Source organism: Polyodon spathula, chromosome 22, assembly GCF_017654505.1.
Source record: "Polyodon spathula isolate WHYD16114869_AA chromosome 22, ASM1765450v1, whole genome shotgun sequence".
Taxonomy (NCBI): domain Eukaryota; kingdom Metazoa; phylum Chordata; class Actinopteri; order Acipenseriformes; family Polyodontidae; genus Polyodon; species Polyodon spathula.
The window spans coordinates 29,337,553-29,352,685 of NC_054555.1; the positions used below are offsets into that span (position 1 = coordinate 29,337,553).

Genomic DNA, 15,133 nt, shown 5'->3' on the forward strand with positions numbered 1-15,133 from the left:
AATAAACATGGATTTGCCATTGTGTGTAATGCACTCATTCTTCAGTTAACTCATGAATATGATTTGAGTGCTAGTCCTGGAACCCGTTGTTTCTCTCTCTGGGGAGTATGGCAGGGGGATAGCTACACCCTGCGCCCTAGCGCTCCTTCAAAAGGGTTCTCCAACTGGAGGTTACAGAGAGGTCATGCTTTCGTGCCGAACAGGACAAGCAGCGGAGGCTCTCATTCAGTCAGGACTCATATAAAACGGTTTACTGTGCAGTAAGACGAAAGGTTGCTCTGTCTCTCTCCTATCCCTCAGCACTGGGAGACTATCAGAATAAAAGGGGGGGCGGACGAGAGACATCTCTTGGCTCTGCAGCTGGCATTTCAGCACCTTGACAAGACAACAGACAGACAGACTGTTGGGGGACTGCAAAGAACAGTGCTGGAATGCACTTCAGACACTGGAAGGCTGGATGATGAAACACATTTCCAGGTATTATTTCAACACACTTGCAGCAGGAATGAATGGCCTGTTTTGTTTTGTTTTCAAAACTGTGGCAGGATGGCTGTTAGGGTTATGCTCCCATATTATATGATACCTTTACTGCCATGGTGATATTAATGAACTAGCGCCTGAACTAGTCAAGTACCTGAACTAGTCAAGTACCTGAACTAGTCAAGTAGCCCTGGTCAGCACGTGAACTAGTCAAGTAGCCCTGGTCAGCACCTGAACTAATCAAGTAGCCCTGGTTAGCAATCCTTTAAGAACATTTTGTTGCTAATTTACAATGAAAATGTTTTCCAGTTCCCAACCCACAGCATGCACGCACAACTCAAGAAATAAAACAGTACTGCTTTAACATTTCACATTATTAATTTATTAATCATTTTAACAGTTAATATATTAAAACACAGAGAGAGGCACTCTGCTTATTAAAAGTCACATACATGTTACAGTACATAGTGGACAACGCTACACAGCACAAAAACACACAATCCCACATACACATATATACGTGACACAGGCAGGTTACCTAGAGGTCAGGGTCTTTCAGTTCCTGGCATGATTTCAAAAGGCAAAGAACAAATGACTCATATTGCTGGGCATCAGTGACACAGGGAGGAGGATACTGAAGCAGGACAGAGACTCGGAGTGATCACTGCAGATCACAACGAACTGACCTTGAGAAGTATCCACAGTTCACAGCACACCTAACCACCAGTGCTACATCATGTGTACACAAAACCACATATATATATATATATATATATATATATATATATAATACATTGAACTTGCAAATTACACCGAACAAGGAAATGAGGGGGGGGGGGGGGGGGGGGGGGGGGAGGAACAAAAATAACTGAAATAAAATGCAAAATTACAAGCAGCATGCAAACTGAAATGCCACAGCAAGCTTGATTACCTGGAGCACGGACTCTCCCTAATCTGAGCTATCAGAAAATCAGAACCAAACGCATGCCGATAACAGCTGTAGAAGCTGTAGAAGCTCTGGGTTTTGATGAAACAGAAGTATGAAAAACAAGGACTACACAAGGCATCAGAGAAGCAAGGGTCTTCTGGATATCGAACGAAAAGGAAAATTACAATTTTGAATATTTAGATTATATGAATATTTTCATATAAACACAAAATAGTTTTCACCCATCAATTTCCAGTTAGAAAGTGGCTTCAGGAACGATGAACCTTCTATTCAGGGTCATTTACAAGGTACAGTTTGTGTAACACTGTATATATTAGACATTACGTATTGACTCTAACTGCCTCCCCCCAGACCCCATGTAAAGCAATCCTCGTCATTATCGCGGAGATACACTTCAGTCTAGGGGCTCAGTCTGGCTCGACTCGGTGCATCAACACTTATACTAACCCTTATACCCAGGCTGACAGCAATCCCACATTCCTGTATTAAAGAACACCTTTGGCACATCAACACATCTGGCAGAAGTGCTGCTAGTTCTTGGCACAATTAAAATCAGGGATTTCTAGGGAGGTTTTATTGAACTTTTCAGCAGCTCACGTCAAGTGAGAATAAGTGAAGGAACAAGAAAGGCTGTGGATCAAAGCTCACTCCGAAGCAGAGCAGAGGAAGCTGGCACTGAGAGAAATGCTGGAGTTCAGGTGCAAAGCACATTGCAAACCAAAAAACTGAAAGAAATTCAGAATGAAATAATGAACTGAAATCTTTACTGGGGGCAGGGGGCTTTCTGTTTAAGGAAAATACAAATTCATGCAATAATCAAAGCACATTATTATTATTATTATTATTATTATTATTATTATTATTATTATTATTATTAATAAGATCTATTTAAACGTTTAACATTGCTCCTCAAGAATATAGATTTTCCTCAGATACTGTCGTCCCGTCCCCCACGCTAAGATGCCCATCTTAAAACAGGTCATTCTGAAACTGATTGGAACACACAAGTAGCTTGGGAAGGCAACGTAAACTGAGGAGATCCTCTTTTGGTTAAAACTTGCATAAAATAAAAACGAACTGTGTCATAGGTTTGGACTAAATGAGTCTTTTTTTTTTTTTTTTTTTTTGGCACACACGTTGACAATGCCAGGGACTTTGTTCTGTCCCAAGAAACTGCAGGATCGTTTTCCACATTTCTTAGTGTTACCTGTGATTGCTTCTTAGGTCCTGATAAAATGCACACCGACACACACATTATATTTAAAAGCCTTAAAACAGAAAAAACCTGATGGGTGCGAATGCAAGACCATTTAGGGTTAATGTGACCAAACAATAGCATCAAGGGAGATTTGGGATTACTGGAATATATATTATACAATATAAACTATACATATTGTATAGGTCTATTGCCTATGGCACACCGATCATTAGCAGTATATTGTATAGGTCTATTGCCTATGGCACACCGATCATTAGCAGTATCTCCTCCTACAGCATTCCGAGCCCCTCCTCCCCATGGCACTATTGGTTTCCAGGTTGCTCTCATTCATTCAGTCTGCCAGACCCGGTTCAGGACCTTCACCACCTCTTCATAAATAACGAACACTAGGGCCACGTCCAGGCAGACACGACCCAGCCGAGGGATAGTTCCCTTGTAAAACCTGAAGACAACAAAGACATCAGTGTCAAAATACTCTACTACAGTACTCCGGAGCACAGGAAACTGTCTGATGAGATCCTTTGTCTGACGGAGGCGTGGAGTCACTGCTCAGTTCTTTGGTTAGGGTAAACTGGGGGTGCATTTTCATTTTTGCAGTCACTGCATCCAGAACACACAATACTTCATCTTGGGATAATTTGCCCTGTTTGCATCTGTAATGCCAGTATTACTTTGTGCCTATTACAGCATTATTAAAACATAAACAAATGATGCAGCACACTTCAGCAGCAGCAGCGATATTGAGACGACTGCAATGGTTAACTCACCCTCGCAGTCCTTCATGTTTCATGATTTGGTAAGCGCAGTTAACTGTGTTTTTGTACTTGTGGGCTTCGAGTCCCTGAAAGAGAGACAGGTTTATCAAGCACAGCTTCAATCACGTCTCAACCCTAGTAACCCAGCACAAGGAGCAGAGCCGATGGGGTACCTGCATTCGAGTTTTAATCACATCAATGGGGGTGTTCCCAAACACACTGGCTGCTCCGGCAATGGCACCAAACGCACCCGTCACCAAGGGGTTCATATCCTTATTGGGGTTATTACCTGGGAGAGGAGAACAGGCAGTCAAAACCAGCACAAAACACACAATGACATGACATTCACTTCAGGGATGGGAAGACGACTCCCATTGCACAGCAGTTTGATCCATTACTGGTTTTCCTTGCATTTGCAAAATGACGAATGTGTAACGGACATCACGAGGGCAAGGAGAATGCAAGGGGATGTTTTACTTCATACTGATTTATTTAAAACCACAGGAAAAGCTGAGATTTCAACTGTCCCAGTATGGCCACCGTCTGCCCTCTTTTCCAACGCTTTGCTTTCCACAAACACCCTTTGTCCACCACTATGGATACAGTGACATCTAGTGGCTGTGGGCAGAAGCGCATTGATTCACAGCATCAACCTGTCTGTTTGAAATCCTAGGTGAGAATCATAATTGTTATCACATGGAAAGTAATGTCAGGGGAATACAAAGCTCTTTCTCTCATATAACACGGTCCCCGCTTCCATTCTAATGGGCGTTCGGGTCCCAGAATGCATTCAGCGGTACCTGGAAGAGCATCAAATACAGTCATTAAAAGAAAAGGCAATACCTTTATACCAATTCTTCAGAGACGTCATGACGTAGAAGCGGATTGCCTGATTGGATCCCTGCTTCAGAACCGTTGCAGTCAGACCCTGATATGTTCCTCTTAAACCTGGACAACATCAAGAAAGAGGCAGAGTTCATAACAGCTCTCCACCTGGCTGCGGTTTTAACATCTACCACTGTTGAAATTAAACAGACTCCAATTACAGTGTATAAACCATTCTGACTTATCAACTAAGGTTCTCTCAATACATTGTACTTGAAAAAAAATCATAATTTCAAACAACAGAAAATGAGTCAGATGCTGTATCTGTTAATGTTACTGGCCCTGATTCACAAAGCTATACTTGTGAGTTAATAAAAATGAAACGTGATATTTTGTTATTAAACTGTTATTAAAGATGCCAACAGCATTCTAGAACAGCTCCACGAATGCCAAACTGTTTTGTTCATGAAAAACATTCTTTAACCAAAGCTTTGCGAATAGTGCCCAACAGCACAATGTAAATGTCATATTTTTTTTTTAAAACACTTGTAGGTGATGGCCAGCAGATGGCAGTGTTGACTCAGCATGGTGCCCTGCAGTTCTTACCATGCTGCCGAATAATCTCCCTCACTCCCTGGAAGTACCCCCTGTACTGCGGCTTGGCCGAGCACTGATCATGAATGAACTTCACCTGCAGGGTCAAAGCGGGAGCCACCAATCACTTCAGATGTTCAACAGCAACAATACATATATATCATTAAAATCAGGGAAACTCACCAAATTACACAAAAGTGGCAATAACATGGTATGAGGATAATAAGGAGGGGGTATTTTCTAGTGTTGCTATCCCCCGCAGTGGGGAGGGGAGTAGCTTACTGTGGGACGGGAATGAAGTTGTGCTCTACCTTGATGGTCTCCATGGGGCACACCACCACCACTGCCTCTGCCACGCCGGCCCCCAGTCCACACAGCAGCCCCCGTGTGCCGTCCAGCTTCCCGTTCTCATCTCTCATGTGGTTACTGAGAAACTCGAACATGCCAAACCTGGAGGATGGGGGAGAAGAAACAGACAGTGACACAGCCTGCAGCCGAGCAACGCATCCACCAAGCAGCCGAGCAACGCATCCACCAAGCAGCCGAGCAACGCATCCACCAAGCAGCCGAGCAACGCATCCACCAAGCAGCCGAGCAACGCATCCACCAAGCAGCCGAGCAACGCATCCACCAAGCAGCCGAGCAACGCGTCCACCAAGCAGCCGAGCAACGCATCCACCAAGCAGCCGAGCAACGCATCCACCAAGCAGCCGAGCAATCCACCAAGCAGCCGAGCAACGCATCCACCAAGCAGCCGAGCAACGCATCCACCAAGCAGCCGAGCAACGCGTCCACCAAGCAGCCGAGCAACGCATCCACCAAGCAGCCGAGCAACGCGTCCACCAAGCAGCCGAGCAACGCGTCCACCAAGCAGCCGAGCAACGCGTCCACCAAGCAGCCGAGCAACGCGTCCACCAAGCAGCCGAGCAACGCGTCCACCAAGCAGCCGAGCAACGCGTCCACCAAGCAGCCGAGCAACGCGTCCACCAAGCAGCCGAGCAACGCGTCCACCAAGCAGCCGAGCAACGCGTCCACCAAGCAGCCGAGCAACGCATCCACCAAGCAGCCGAGCAACGCGTCCACCAAGCAGCCGAGCAACGCGTCCACCAAGCAGCCGAGCAACGCGTCCACCAAGCAGCCGAGCAACGCATCCACCAAGCAGCCGAGCAACGCGTCCACCAAGCAGCCGAGCAACGCATCCACCAAGCAGCCGAGCAACGCATCCACCAAGCAGCCGAGCAACGCATCCACCAAGCAGCCGAGCAACGCGTCCACCAAGCAGCCGAGCAACGCGTCCACCAAGCAGCCGAGCAACGCGTCCACCAAGCAGCCGAGCAACGCATCCACCAAGCAGCCGAGCAACGCGTCCACCAAGCAGCCGAGCAACGCGTCCACCAAGCAGCCGAGCAACGCATCCACCAAGCAGCCGAGCAACGCATCCACCAAGCAGCCGAGCAACGCATCCACCAAGCAGCCGAGCAACGCATCCACCAAGCAGCCGAGCAACGCATCCACCAAGCAGCCGAGCAACGCATCCACCAAGCAGCCGAGCAACGCATCCACCAAGCAGCCGAGCAACGCGTCCACCAAGCAGCCGAGCAACGCATCCACCAAGCAGCCGAGCAACGCGTCCACCAAGCAGCCTGCAGTGTGTGCCCTGTGTACTGCTGAATCCTGACACTGGTTTACATATAGTGTAACAAAGTGGTCTGAAAATGACGCTGTACCAGGACCATTAAAGAAAGGCTTGGCTTCTTGTCTTTTTAGATGACATGCGATTCCTGACATGGCGTTCATATATTCTCTTATCTACTCAATTTCTGCAGAGGAATGGTAGATTATATGGGGCGCTTGGTTGAGATTGCTTTGAAGCTCCCCCACATCTTTCGTTATGAACTGCTGACACGCATTTCCATATTTCTTAGCACTCCATACAAAGAGACGTAGAATAATTGAAAGCAGACACTTCAATAGTATTCAAATCACGGTTTTCTCTTTTCAAATGCTGGCACTGTTCAGAGACACACAGCTTCTGCTAAGTGAAGAGACACTTTCTGAGACACACAGCCTCTGCTAAGTGTCTGTCTTCTATATGATGACTAATGGATACTTCAATTCACTGATTAGTAATTACATTAGGGGGCCGTGTGCACAAGGGGTCACCTTGTCCCAGTGGAGCCTGACAATTCCTATATACAATCTTGCAGCAAAACATAAGACTCCAATTGCACAGCAGTTTCACCCATTGCAGGTCTTCCTGCAAGCTTGATTATACACAGTGTACAGGTAACAAGCTCTGGTGTGTCTTATTAAACTCATAGTAAAACCAGGAATGGATCAAACTGTAATGCAATGGGAGGGATTGACTCCCTTCCATGACATCAGCTAATGCAATGCACTGCCACTGGTTGCTGCAGATATGGATTCACAATCGATTCCCAGCATTAACAGCTGTTTGATTTAAAGTGCTTTCAGCCGATGGGAACACGCATAACCATCTCTGCTCTTTTTTCTGGTGGTTGCTAATCAGAATAACCTGCACGCTGTCCACGAATCATATAGACTGTGGCAATCAAATGGCCCTCGAGCCCAGAGGAAGACAATAATGCAGCAAACTATTCATCGTGGTTCCCCGTTGGGCAGGACAGCCACAAATGGGAATGGAACACGTCTGGATTAACAGTTCAACAAAGAGAGAGCCAAGCAGCTCTCTGCACCGTCCCCAGCTCATTGTGCATTTCTGAAGGGCTCTGCCGTTTCATTCATGCTAGCTAGACTTTAACCCCTTCAGCACCAGGTATCCAGCCTTTCCTGGATGACAATTCGAACCGAAAGTTCCTCGTTTCAAACACTACTGAGACCCTGGTTGAAGACCCTCCTCAGTGGTAATGATTAAACAGCCCAGAAGGGTTGCTGCTATTATCAGACTACGCTGCTATTACCAGACTACATATAAAAGGTTCTGGCAAAGTAGTTCTGGGATCTTCTTGTAGTTTGATTAATTCCACTCTGCCCCTGCTGTTTGAGGAATATCAGCCCTGCCTTCAAAGTGCCAGTGGATTCTGTTTAGAATTGGTTTCCTCTCATGCACAGAACAGGGCAGTAATTTGGAGGATGGTTGCCAGCACTAGGGCTCATGTCCATCATGGCTAACCAAAGCTCCACTTATTCCACTCGCTCTATACTGGTGCTCCACTGGCAGCAGCTCGGGCAAGCCTGTCCTAATGAACTGGAGAGCACTGGTGACCTCCTGAAGACCCCTGTGACCCGGTCAGCCCAGCCACTGAAGCATGCAGGACCCCAGCAGTGCAAGCCTTGTGCGGTTAGGCTGTTAGTATGCAGACGATTCTTTTAATTCCCCCGTAAACAGCCATTACCACCATGCTGAATCCTTCACCAATTATGTTTCCAACGACATTTACTGCAGTGTTGATTGTTTTATTTTATTTTAAATAGCCTCTGTATTTAGGAATATGATTTCCTTTTACCATTTGTGAGTAAAGCTAATGTAAATTCTCCAGAGTGACCCCTGGTGGACAGTAAGACAGCGCAGTGCAGGTTAGAGTAGCTGCAATGGTTATGCTCTCCATGTCCTCCAGTGCTGGAGCAGGACACAGATTAAGCTGCCAGGAGTTTTCGGAGCGCATACCTGACTGCAGCCTTGGGTATGGAGCCATAGACCAGCGAGCTGAGCCCCCGGTACAGCCCTTGCACCCCATGACTCTTAACTGTCAGCTTCACGCAGTCAACTGCAGGGGAGAGAACGACACTGTTACACACCGAGAGAAGGGATCAGGAGCAAGAACAGAGAGAACGACACTGTTACACACCGAGAGAAGGGATCAGGAGCAAGAACAGAGAGAACGACACTGTTACACACCGAGAGAAGGGATCAGGAGCAAGAACAGAGAGAACGACACTGTTACACACCGAGAGAAGGGATCAGGAGCAAGAACAGAGAGAACGACACTGTTACACACCGAGAGAAGGGATCAGGAGCAAGAACAGAGAGAACGACACTGTTACACACCGAGAGAAGGGATCAGGAGCAAGAACAGAGAGAACGACACTGTTACACACCGAGAGAAGGGATCAGGAGCAAGAACAGAGAGAACGACACTGTTACACACCGAGAGAAGGGATCAGGAGCAAGAACAGAGAGAACGACACTGTTACACACCGAGAGAAGGGATCAGGAGCAAGAACAGAGAGAACGACACTGTTACACACCGAGAGAAGGGATCAGGAGCAAGAACAGAGAGAACGACACTGTTACACACCGAGAGAAGGGATCAGGAGCAAGAACAGAGAGAACGACACTGTTACACACAGAGAGAAGGGATCAGGAGCAAGAACAGAGAGAACGACACTGTTACACACCGAGAGAAGGGATCAGGAGCAAGAACAGAGAGAACGACACTGTTACACACCGAGAGAAGGGATCAGGAGCAAGAAAAGAGAGAACGACACTGTTACACACCGAGAGAAGGGATCAGGAGCAAGAACAGAGAGAACGACACTGTTACACACCGAGAGAAGGGATCAGGAGCAAGAACAGAGAGAACGACACTGTTACACACCGAGAGAAGGGATCAGGAGCAAGAACAGAGAGAACGACACTGTTACACACCGAGAAAGGGATCAGGAACAAGACTGGAGCTGGGAGCTTTGTGTCTAACAAAACACACGCAAGATTACATCGGTCCTGGAGTTAAATGATTCATGATTAGGACCTGGCCAGGGGATTCGCTGGTCTAAGACCCAGACTGGAAGTGCTGAGGCTGCCTGCCCCATTCGAAAGGGAGCTCCAGTGCACTAAAACCAAAGACTACATGATCAGTAATCTCTTGTGGTACAGACCTGACTGATAAAGGGTTATTGCTCTTACAATCACTGTAACTTCTCCAAAACACACTTTGTACACAGTAAGGTAATGTTTGCAGAGTATGCACATGTGAGCATTACTGGATACTGAAACAGAGAGATATTTGTCTTTTACAAACTTGCACAACATGTCATCGGGGGCACATTACGCGTCACTGCAGCATTTTCAACAGAACACTGATGAGCAGCTAGCGTGTGCTAGACGTGCCCTTCCTACCTCAGCTGATTGAGAGTACTGTATCTGTGCCTACATGGAATGATGAGCAAGCTGGTTTTAATATCTTCATTGAGGCAGCCCGTGTGTAGATGGGCTTGGCTAATGCTCTAGCCTTTGTTTAATTGGTCCTCATATCTCAAATTCCTATCTGCATGAATGCACTCTGAAACAACAGACCTTTATTATACAATGTGACATTTCTGCTGTGTTCAAAGGAGCTCAGAACCAAATAACTCTGCCGAAGCGGAACGCTGCGATATTCCATTAATATGCAGGCTCTAGAATTCCAGCCTGACAGTTCTGTCAGTGGAATTAATTGGAGTTGCATGTACAGAAAAAGCCAATGTGTTCCCTTATAAAAGTTACCCATAATAATAAAGCATAGAGAAAGCATTGTAAATCACTGGTAAGAAATATATGGCAATGCATATAAATTTGGTAACTATGGTAAATGCATAGCATAACTATGGGAAACACATGGAAGAAAATGCAAAGTAATTGTGGAAAAGGTATAAGGGTTTGTGTGAAGGTGCTCTGAGAAACTCCAATAAACCACGCTCTCCAGTAATGCTTACCAGGTGCAAAGTGTGTTCAAGAGATGTTGCACAAGCTGCACTGATTAACCTGCTGGGTAGATACAGTACCAAAGTGCACAGATTAGCCAAGCGTGTCCAGTCCTTCGCTTTCCTACTAGCCAGACATGCTGACTCGCAGGGAAACTGTTTGTGTGGAAAGGTACTGCAAGCACAGTTCAAATGTAACCCTACTGAATGGTTTGATGCAGTCTGTGCATGGAAAAAAGTCAAAAGTGCCCATTTGTTTCTGCAAGGCTTTCTAATGTTGGGCACGATCATGTCTCTCTCGTAGCTGAAGGAGAAATGCTCCGTGCCGCTCACTCAGTAAGGGACTGTACTTACCGATGCCTTTATAGCGCGGTGGATTGGCCTTGGCATCCAGCTGCAGCTGTGTTTTGACATATTCTGTGGGAAACGTTATGCAGATCTCTATACCTCCAGCAATCCCACCTGCAAAATAAGACAGAACCCAGTTAGAGGCACATCTGGAAAATTCACCTTGGGGAGGCCTCTAGAATACAGAGCCCTATTTCTAAAGAGTGTGGGACTCAGTTTGAGGCAGTTTCTGTGGCTTTAGGAAAACGAGATCGCAGCCCTATTCCAGGGACTGACTTCATTCTCTTAAAAATTCTAAAACCATTACAAGGGTGAGGCAAGCCCTTCCTGGAGCTGCAGATAGGTTATTGCACATCATCTGGAACAAAAGGACTCTGCTCTGTCAACATATGAAAAGGGCCTCTGTGAATGGTCCTACATCTTATTTCAATATCTGAGTACCTGTGGGCAGCTGGGAATAGTCACACAGACTTCACATGAATGCAATCTACAGTGTTAATGTAAATTTGCTCTGTTAGGTGAAACAAATGTACACCAGCACTGGTGACAAGAAGTGTCTTATCTTGCTGGGTCTGATAGTGTGGGTCTAATAAACTAGCAGAACCCTGCCTAACCAAGCAGCTCCATTCCAGTTTTTATTGACTCTGGGCAATCTCTTAAATAAAAGCTCAATTTAAAGAATATGAAGGTTTCTTTGCCACAGCTTCTACTGGAATGGTAAAGCATGACTATTGAGGACAGCGCACTGTTTCAACTCTCATCTGTGTTCTGCAGTTGAAAATGGTAGCACTGCACATCCTGCACAAAGTTGAGGGTTTGTCTGCTATTCAATTCGGACACCCTAACCGAACCTCAATCCTGCTGAAGAGGAGCTGCCTGTCACTGTGCACAGCTGAGGAGGTTGGCAGCCAAGAGCTCCTCATTCACTGCCTGAGAAGAGAGAGCATCAGGACGTGGCAATAAAGAATACACAGGACGGGAATAGCAGAGTGATCCTAACTGACGCGCTCATCGTCTTCTTTACAATTACTTTGTGTATCAGTTTCTTTAAAAGCAAAAAGCAGACCCCAGGACATATCTTCATCTAGCAGCAAAGAGGACAGCAGATGAACAGACAGCAAACAGAAACAGGGTCCACACAGACAGACAGTCAACGTATTATTGGCTGAGATTGGCAGCCAGTTAAAAACACAAGCCAGACAATGTTGTTGTAACTAGATAAGATGGGAATCGGTTGTTTTGGCAATCTCTTTAAATTGACCTAACAATAGAAGATGCATAACCCCACCCTCACAGGTTCCAGAGTGAACCTGACTCACTGCATTCTCTCTTACATACCAGCATGGAAAGAGCAGAACTAGAAAGACCTGTCCGTCATGTGGAAGGGGTGTGTCTGTCTGCCTTCACACAGCTACAGTGCAGGCCCCTGTCTCTACAGCAAACATTTCTATTAATGAGCACACTGCAATAACATTCACCGCAAACAGTCTCAATGAACCACCTGTCATAATACTAATTAAAATGAGAACAATAACCCAACAGGGTTGGCACTCAATTAAAATGTGACACACACACACACAAGAAAGCAGGAGCCTGTTTTAGAGTACATTCTAGCACTCAAACCCCAAACACAGAACATGGGGCACATGCAGAACTGAATGAACCAGCAGAGACTACACAGAGATACATTGTACAGCAGAACTCTGTCCAGAACAAGGACAAAGTGAATCCCACAGTCTTCACAGCCGTAGTGAAGCGTGGAAGAGCTCGAAGTGCTGCTTCATGTGCAGTACAAGAAAGGACAGCAGTAACAGGACCTGCCATTTCATGAAGACTTGGGCCGCAGCTGAGTGTTGGGAAGAGATGCCTCGGTGCATGGGATTCAGTGCAGTGGAGTGTAATATCCAGAAATTTAACCAGAAATCTGTAGATATGTCACGATGTAGGTTTTATTTGGTGCTTCCTGTGCAAAAATGCAGATCCTACTTTGTCATACAAGATAGTTACTTGAACTGAGATACACATGCTCAAGAAAATTTTTCTATGTCTACATATATATTTGTGCACAAGTAAACACACCCACCCACAAAGTAAACCTCATCTAGCATTAGTACACTCCTTCCAACACCCAGCCCACTCCTGACAGGTCATTCGTTTCCTGTATGAGGTGCATATGTCTTTTTATATATACACACTGGCTGCTGTATGTCAGCTTGTTTTTAGCAATGCTTTGCGTCACAGAGCAATGTGAGATCCTGTCGACCACGTGCTCATACCTCTACCTATTTATACAACAAGGTGGGCTGCACACAGGAAAAGCAGGGCAGTCTACTGGCTCATGAGGTTTACAAACGTAGGAGCTCCTGGTCTCCAAATACTCTGCTACAAATACTGACTACCCTGGTCTCCGGGACTCGCCTGTGATTAAAGGGCGCTATTCTGCACAAATTCAATACCTCTACAGCACTGTCCATGCCCAGAATGAGGTTTGGCAGTGTGCTTCATGCACGCAGGAACTTCAAACCAAGCACAGCAGCAATTACAGGGTTAAACCCGGACGACTGATGAATATAGGCTGCCGTTTGTAATGTGTTTACTGTACACTAACACTGTGCTTGGCTTGATCAGCCCCAGTTTATAGGTAACAAGCTCAGGTTGTGTTATTAAACTCACAGGAAAAGCAGGAATGTGCTGCTGGACTGTCTGAATTTGAATTCCTAAACTACATCACCCCCCCATCCCTGTTGAACAAGACGCTGCAGTGTCACAAGCAATGACTAACTTCCGGTTTGAATTAATCTTTTAATACAATAAAGGCGTGTTTTCTTTAATCGCTCGCTGCCCAATCAAACTATTACTAAGCTCTGAAGCCTAATTGTTGTCTTTGTTGGCTGGTTTGTACATTTTACATCAACTTTTCAAAGCCAGCTTTTCAAGCTTCCCTATGAAAGAGGCTGTACGCTTCCAGTTTGCAGTTGTGAAGCCTGCCTTACTCTGCTCGTCTCTGTGTGAAACACACCCCGACTCTCTCTAAGGATGTTTTCAATGATCCCTGTTGAAACGCAGCAGCTTGCTTCTCCTTACTCTGATCAGTAACTGTATTGTTTGAAAGCAGCAGAAATATAAATAAAGCACAGCGATGCTCTCATTGTTATTCGTGTACTCACACACATGAATGTGGTTGTCATGTTGTAAATTACAAAAGCATAGTGGTAGTTATATTTGAAGTACCCAGGCAGGCTGGGTTTTTGTATTTTATGAATAGTTATTAAGTCACAGCCCAGCAGCTATGGAACACGTATTGCCAGCTATCACAATGTTAGCTGGAGTCAGCTCACTGTCACGTCGAGAAGCAGCTTGACTGCACACAGCGATCTGCAAAACAACTAACAGCAACTCAGAGCAAACTGACGAAACACCGACACAACGTTGCAATGGGTGTCTTGGTTTCTAAGGGAATGCTGCAGTCTGCTAACTCTGCGAGTCACAGACCTGCACAAACACCAGGACAGACGCACACCGTGTGTAACACAGCCTGACAGACAGTGCATGCAGTAACTACTAGGAGAGAAAGAAAACGTATTTACGTACCTGCTAAAATAGCCTTGCCAGGGTGAGTTAGCTTCGTTTTACCAGCCGGGGCAGCAGCTGCAAGGCAGTGAGGTCTGTGAAACGGGCTTGCAAATCTTTGAGGGCCAGACATGGTTTCGAAAATAGATTTACACAACTAGCTAACTAAACCGAAACTGTTGTTGTTGTTGTTGTTTTTCTTTTTAAATAAAAAGAAGACTGCTTTCCGGTGCCACGTAATGGAGACACGCTATAACTTCAGCTGCTAAAACACATTTAAAAGGCACTAACTCAAACAGATCGTTAATGATCGGTGTTTTGTCGGCATGTGCGCTGTGCCCTCCTGTGAAGGGTGCTGATCACACAGACCCTGTTGGGCTGGCTTACTCAATCCCTAGGCTCTGTCCCTGCGATCACACAGACCCTGCTGGGCTGGCTTACTCAATCCCTAGGCTCTGTCCCTGCTGGGGCTGGGCGGGGCTTTGTTACGCTGCGTCGCCGCCTCAAAAGAGAAAGCAACTCTCTCGCAGCGCAGCCGCATTGAGGTGGAACCGAACAGATTTCATCAATGTAAGCAAGTTTTAAGATTGGCTGCTTTTTTGCCAGTTTGTCCATTGACTACGCATCAAATACCACAAACAATAAACACACACTGTGTGTGTGTGTGTGTGTGTGTCTAATATATATATATATATATATATATATATATATATATATATATATATATAT

The 15,133-nt window shown here is 45.8% G+C and overlaps 1 protein-coding gene across 1 annotated transcript; it reads right to left on the minus strand.

Annotated features, from left to right (window-relative positions):
• Positions 1–1,318: 1,318 nt before the first annotated feature.
• On the minus strand, positions 1,319–14,778 carry LOC121296845 (tricarboxylate transport protein B, mitochondrial). Its single transcript, XM_041222697.1, has 9 exons — positions 14,426–14,778; positions 10,841–10,948; positions 8,472–8,571; positions 5,134–5,272; positions 4,835–4,919; positions 4,247–4,351; positions 3,577–3,692; positions 3,416–3,489; positions 1,319–3,090 (listed from the first exon to the last, which is right to left on the minus strand). Exons 1-9 carry the CDS (start codon positions 14,535–14,537, stop codon positions 2,976–2,978), a joined length of 954 nt encoding a protein of 317 aa, XP_041078631.1. The 5' UTR covers positions 14,538–14,778; the 3' UTR covers positions 1,319–2,975.
• Positions 14,779–15,133: the final 355 nt, after the last annotated feature.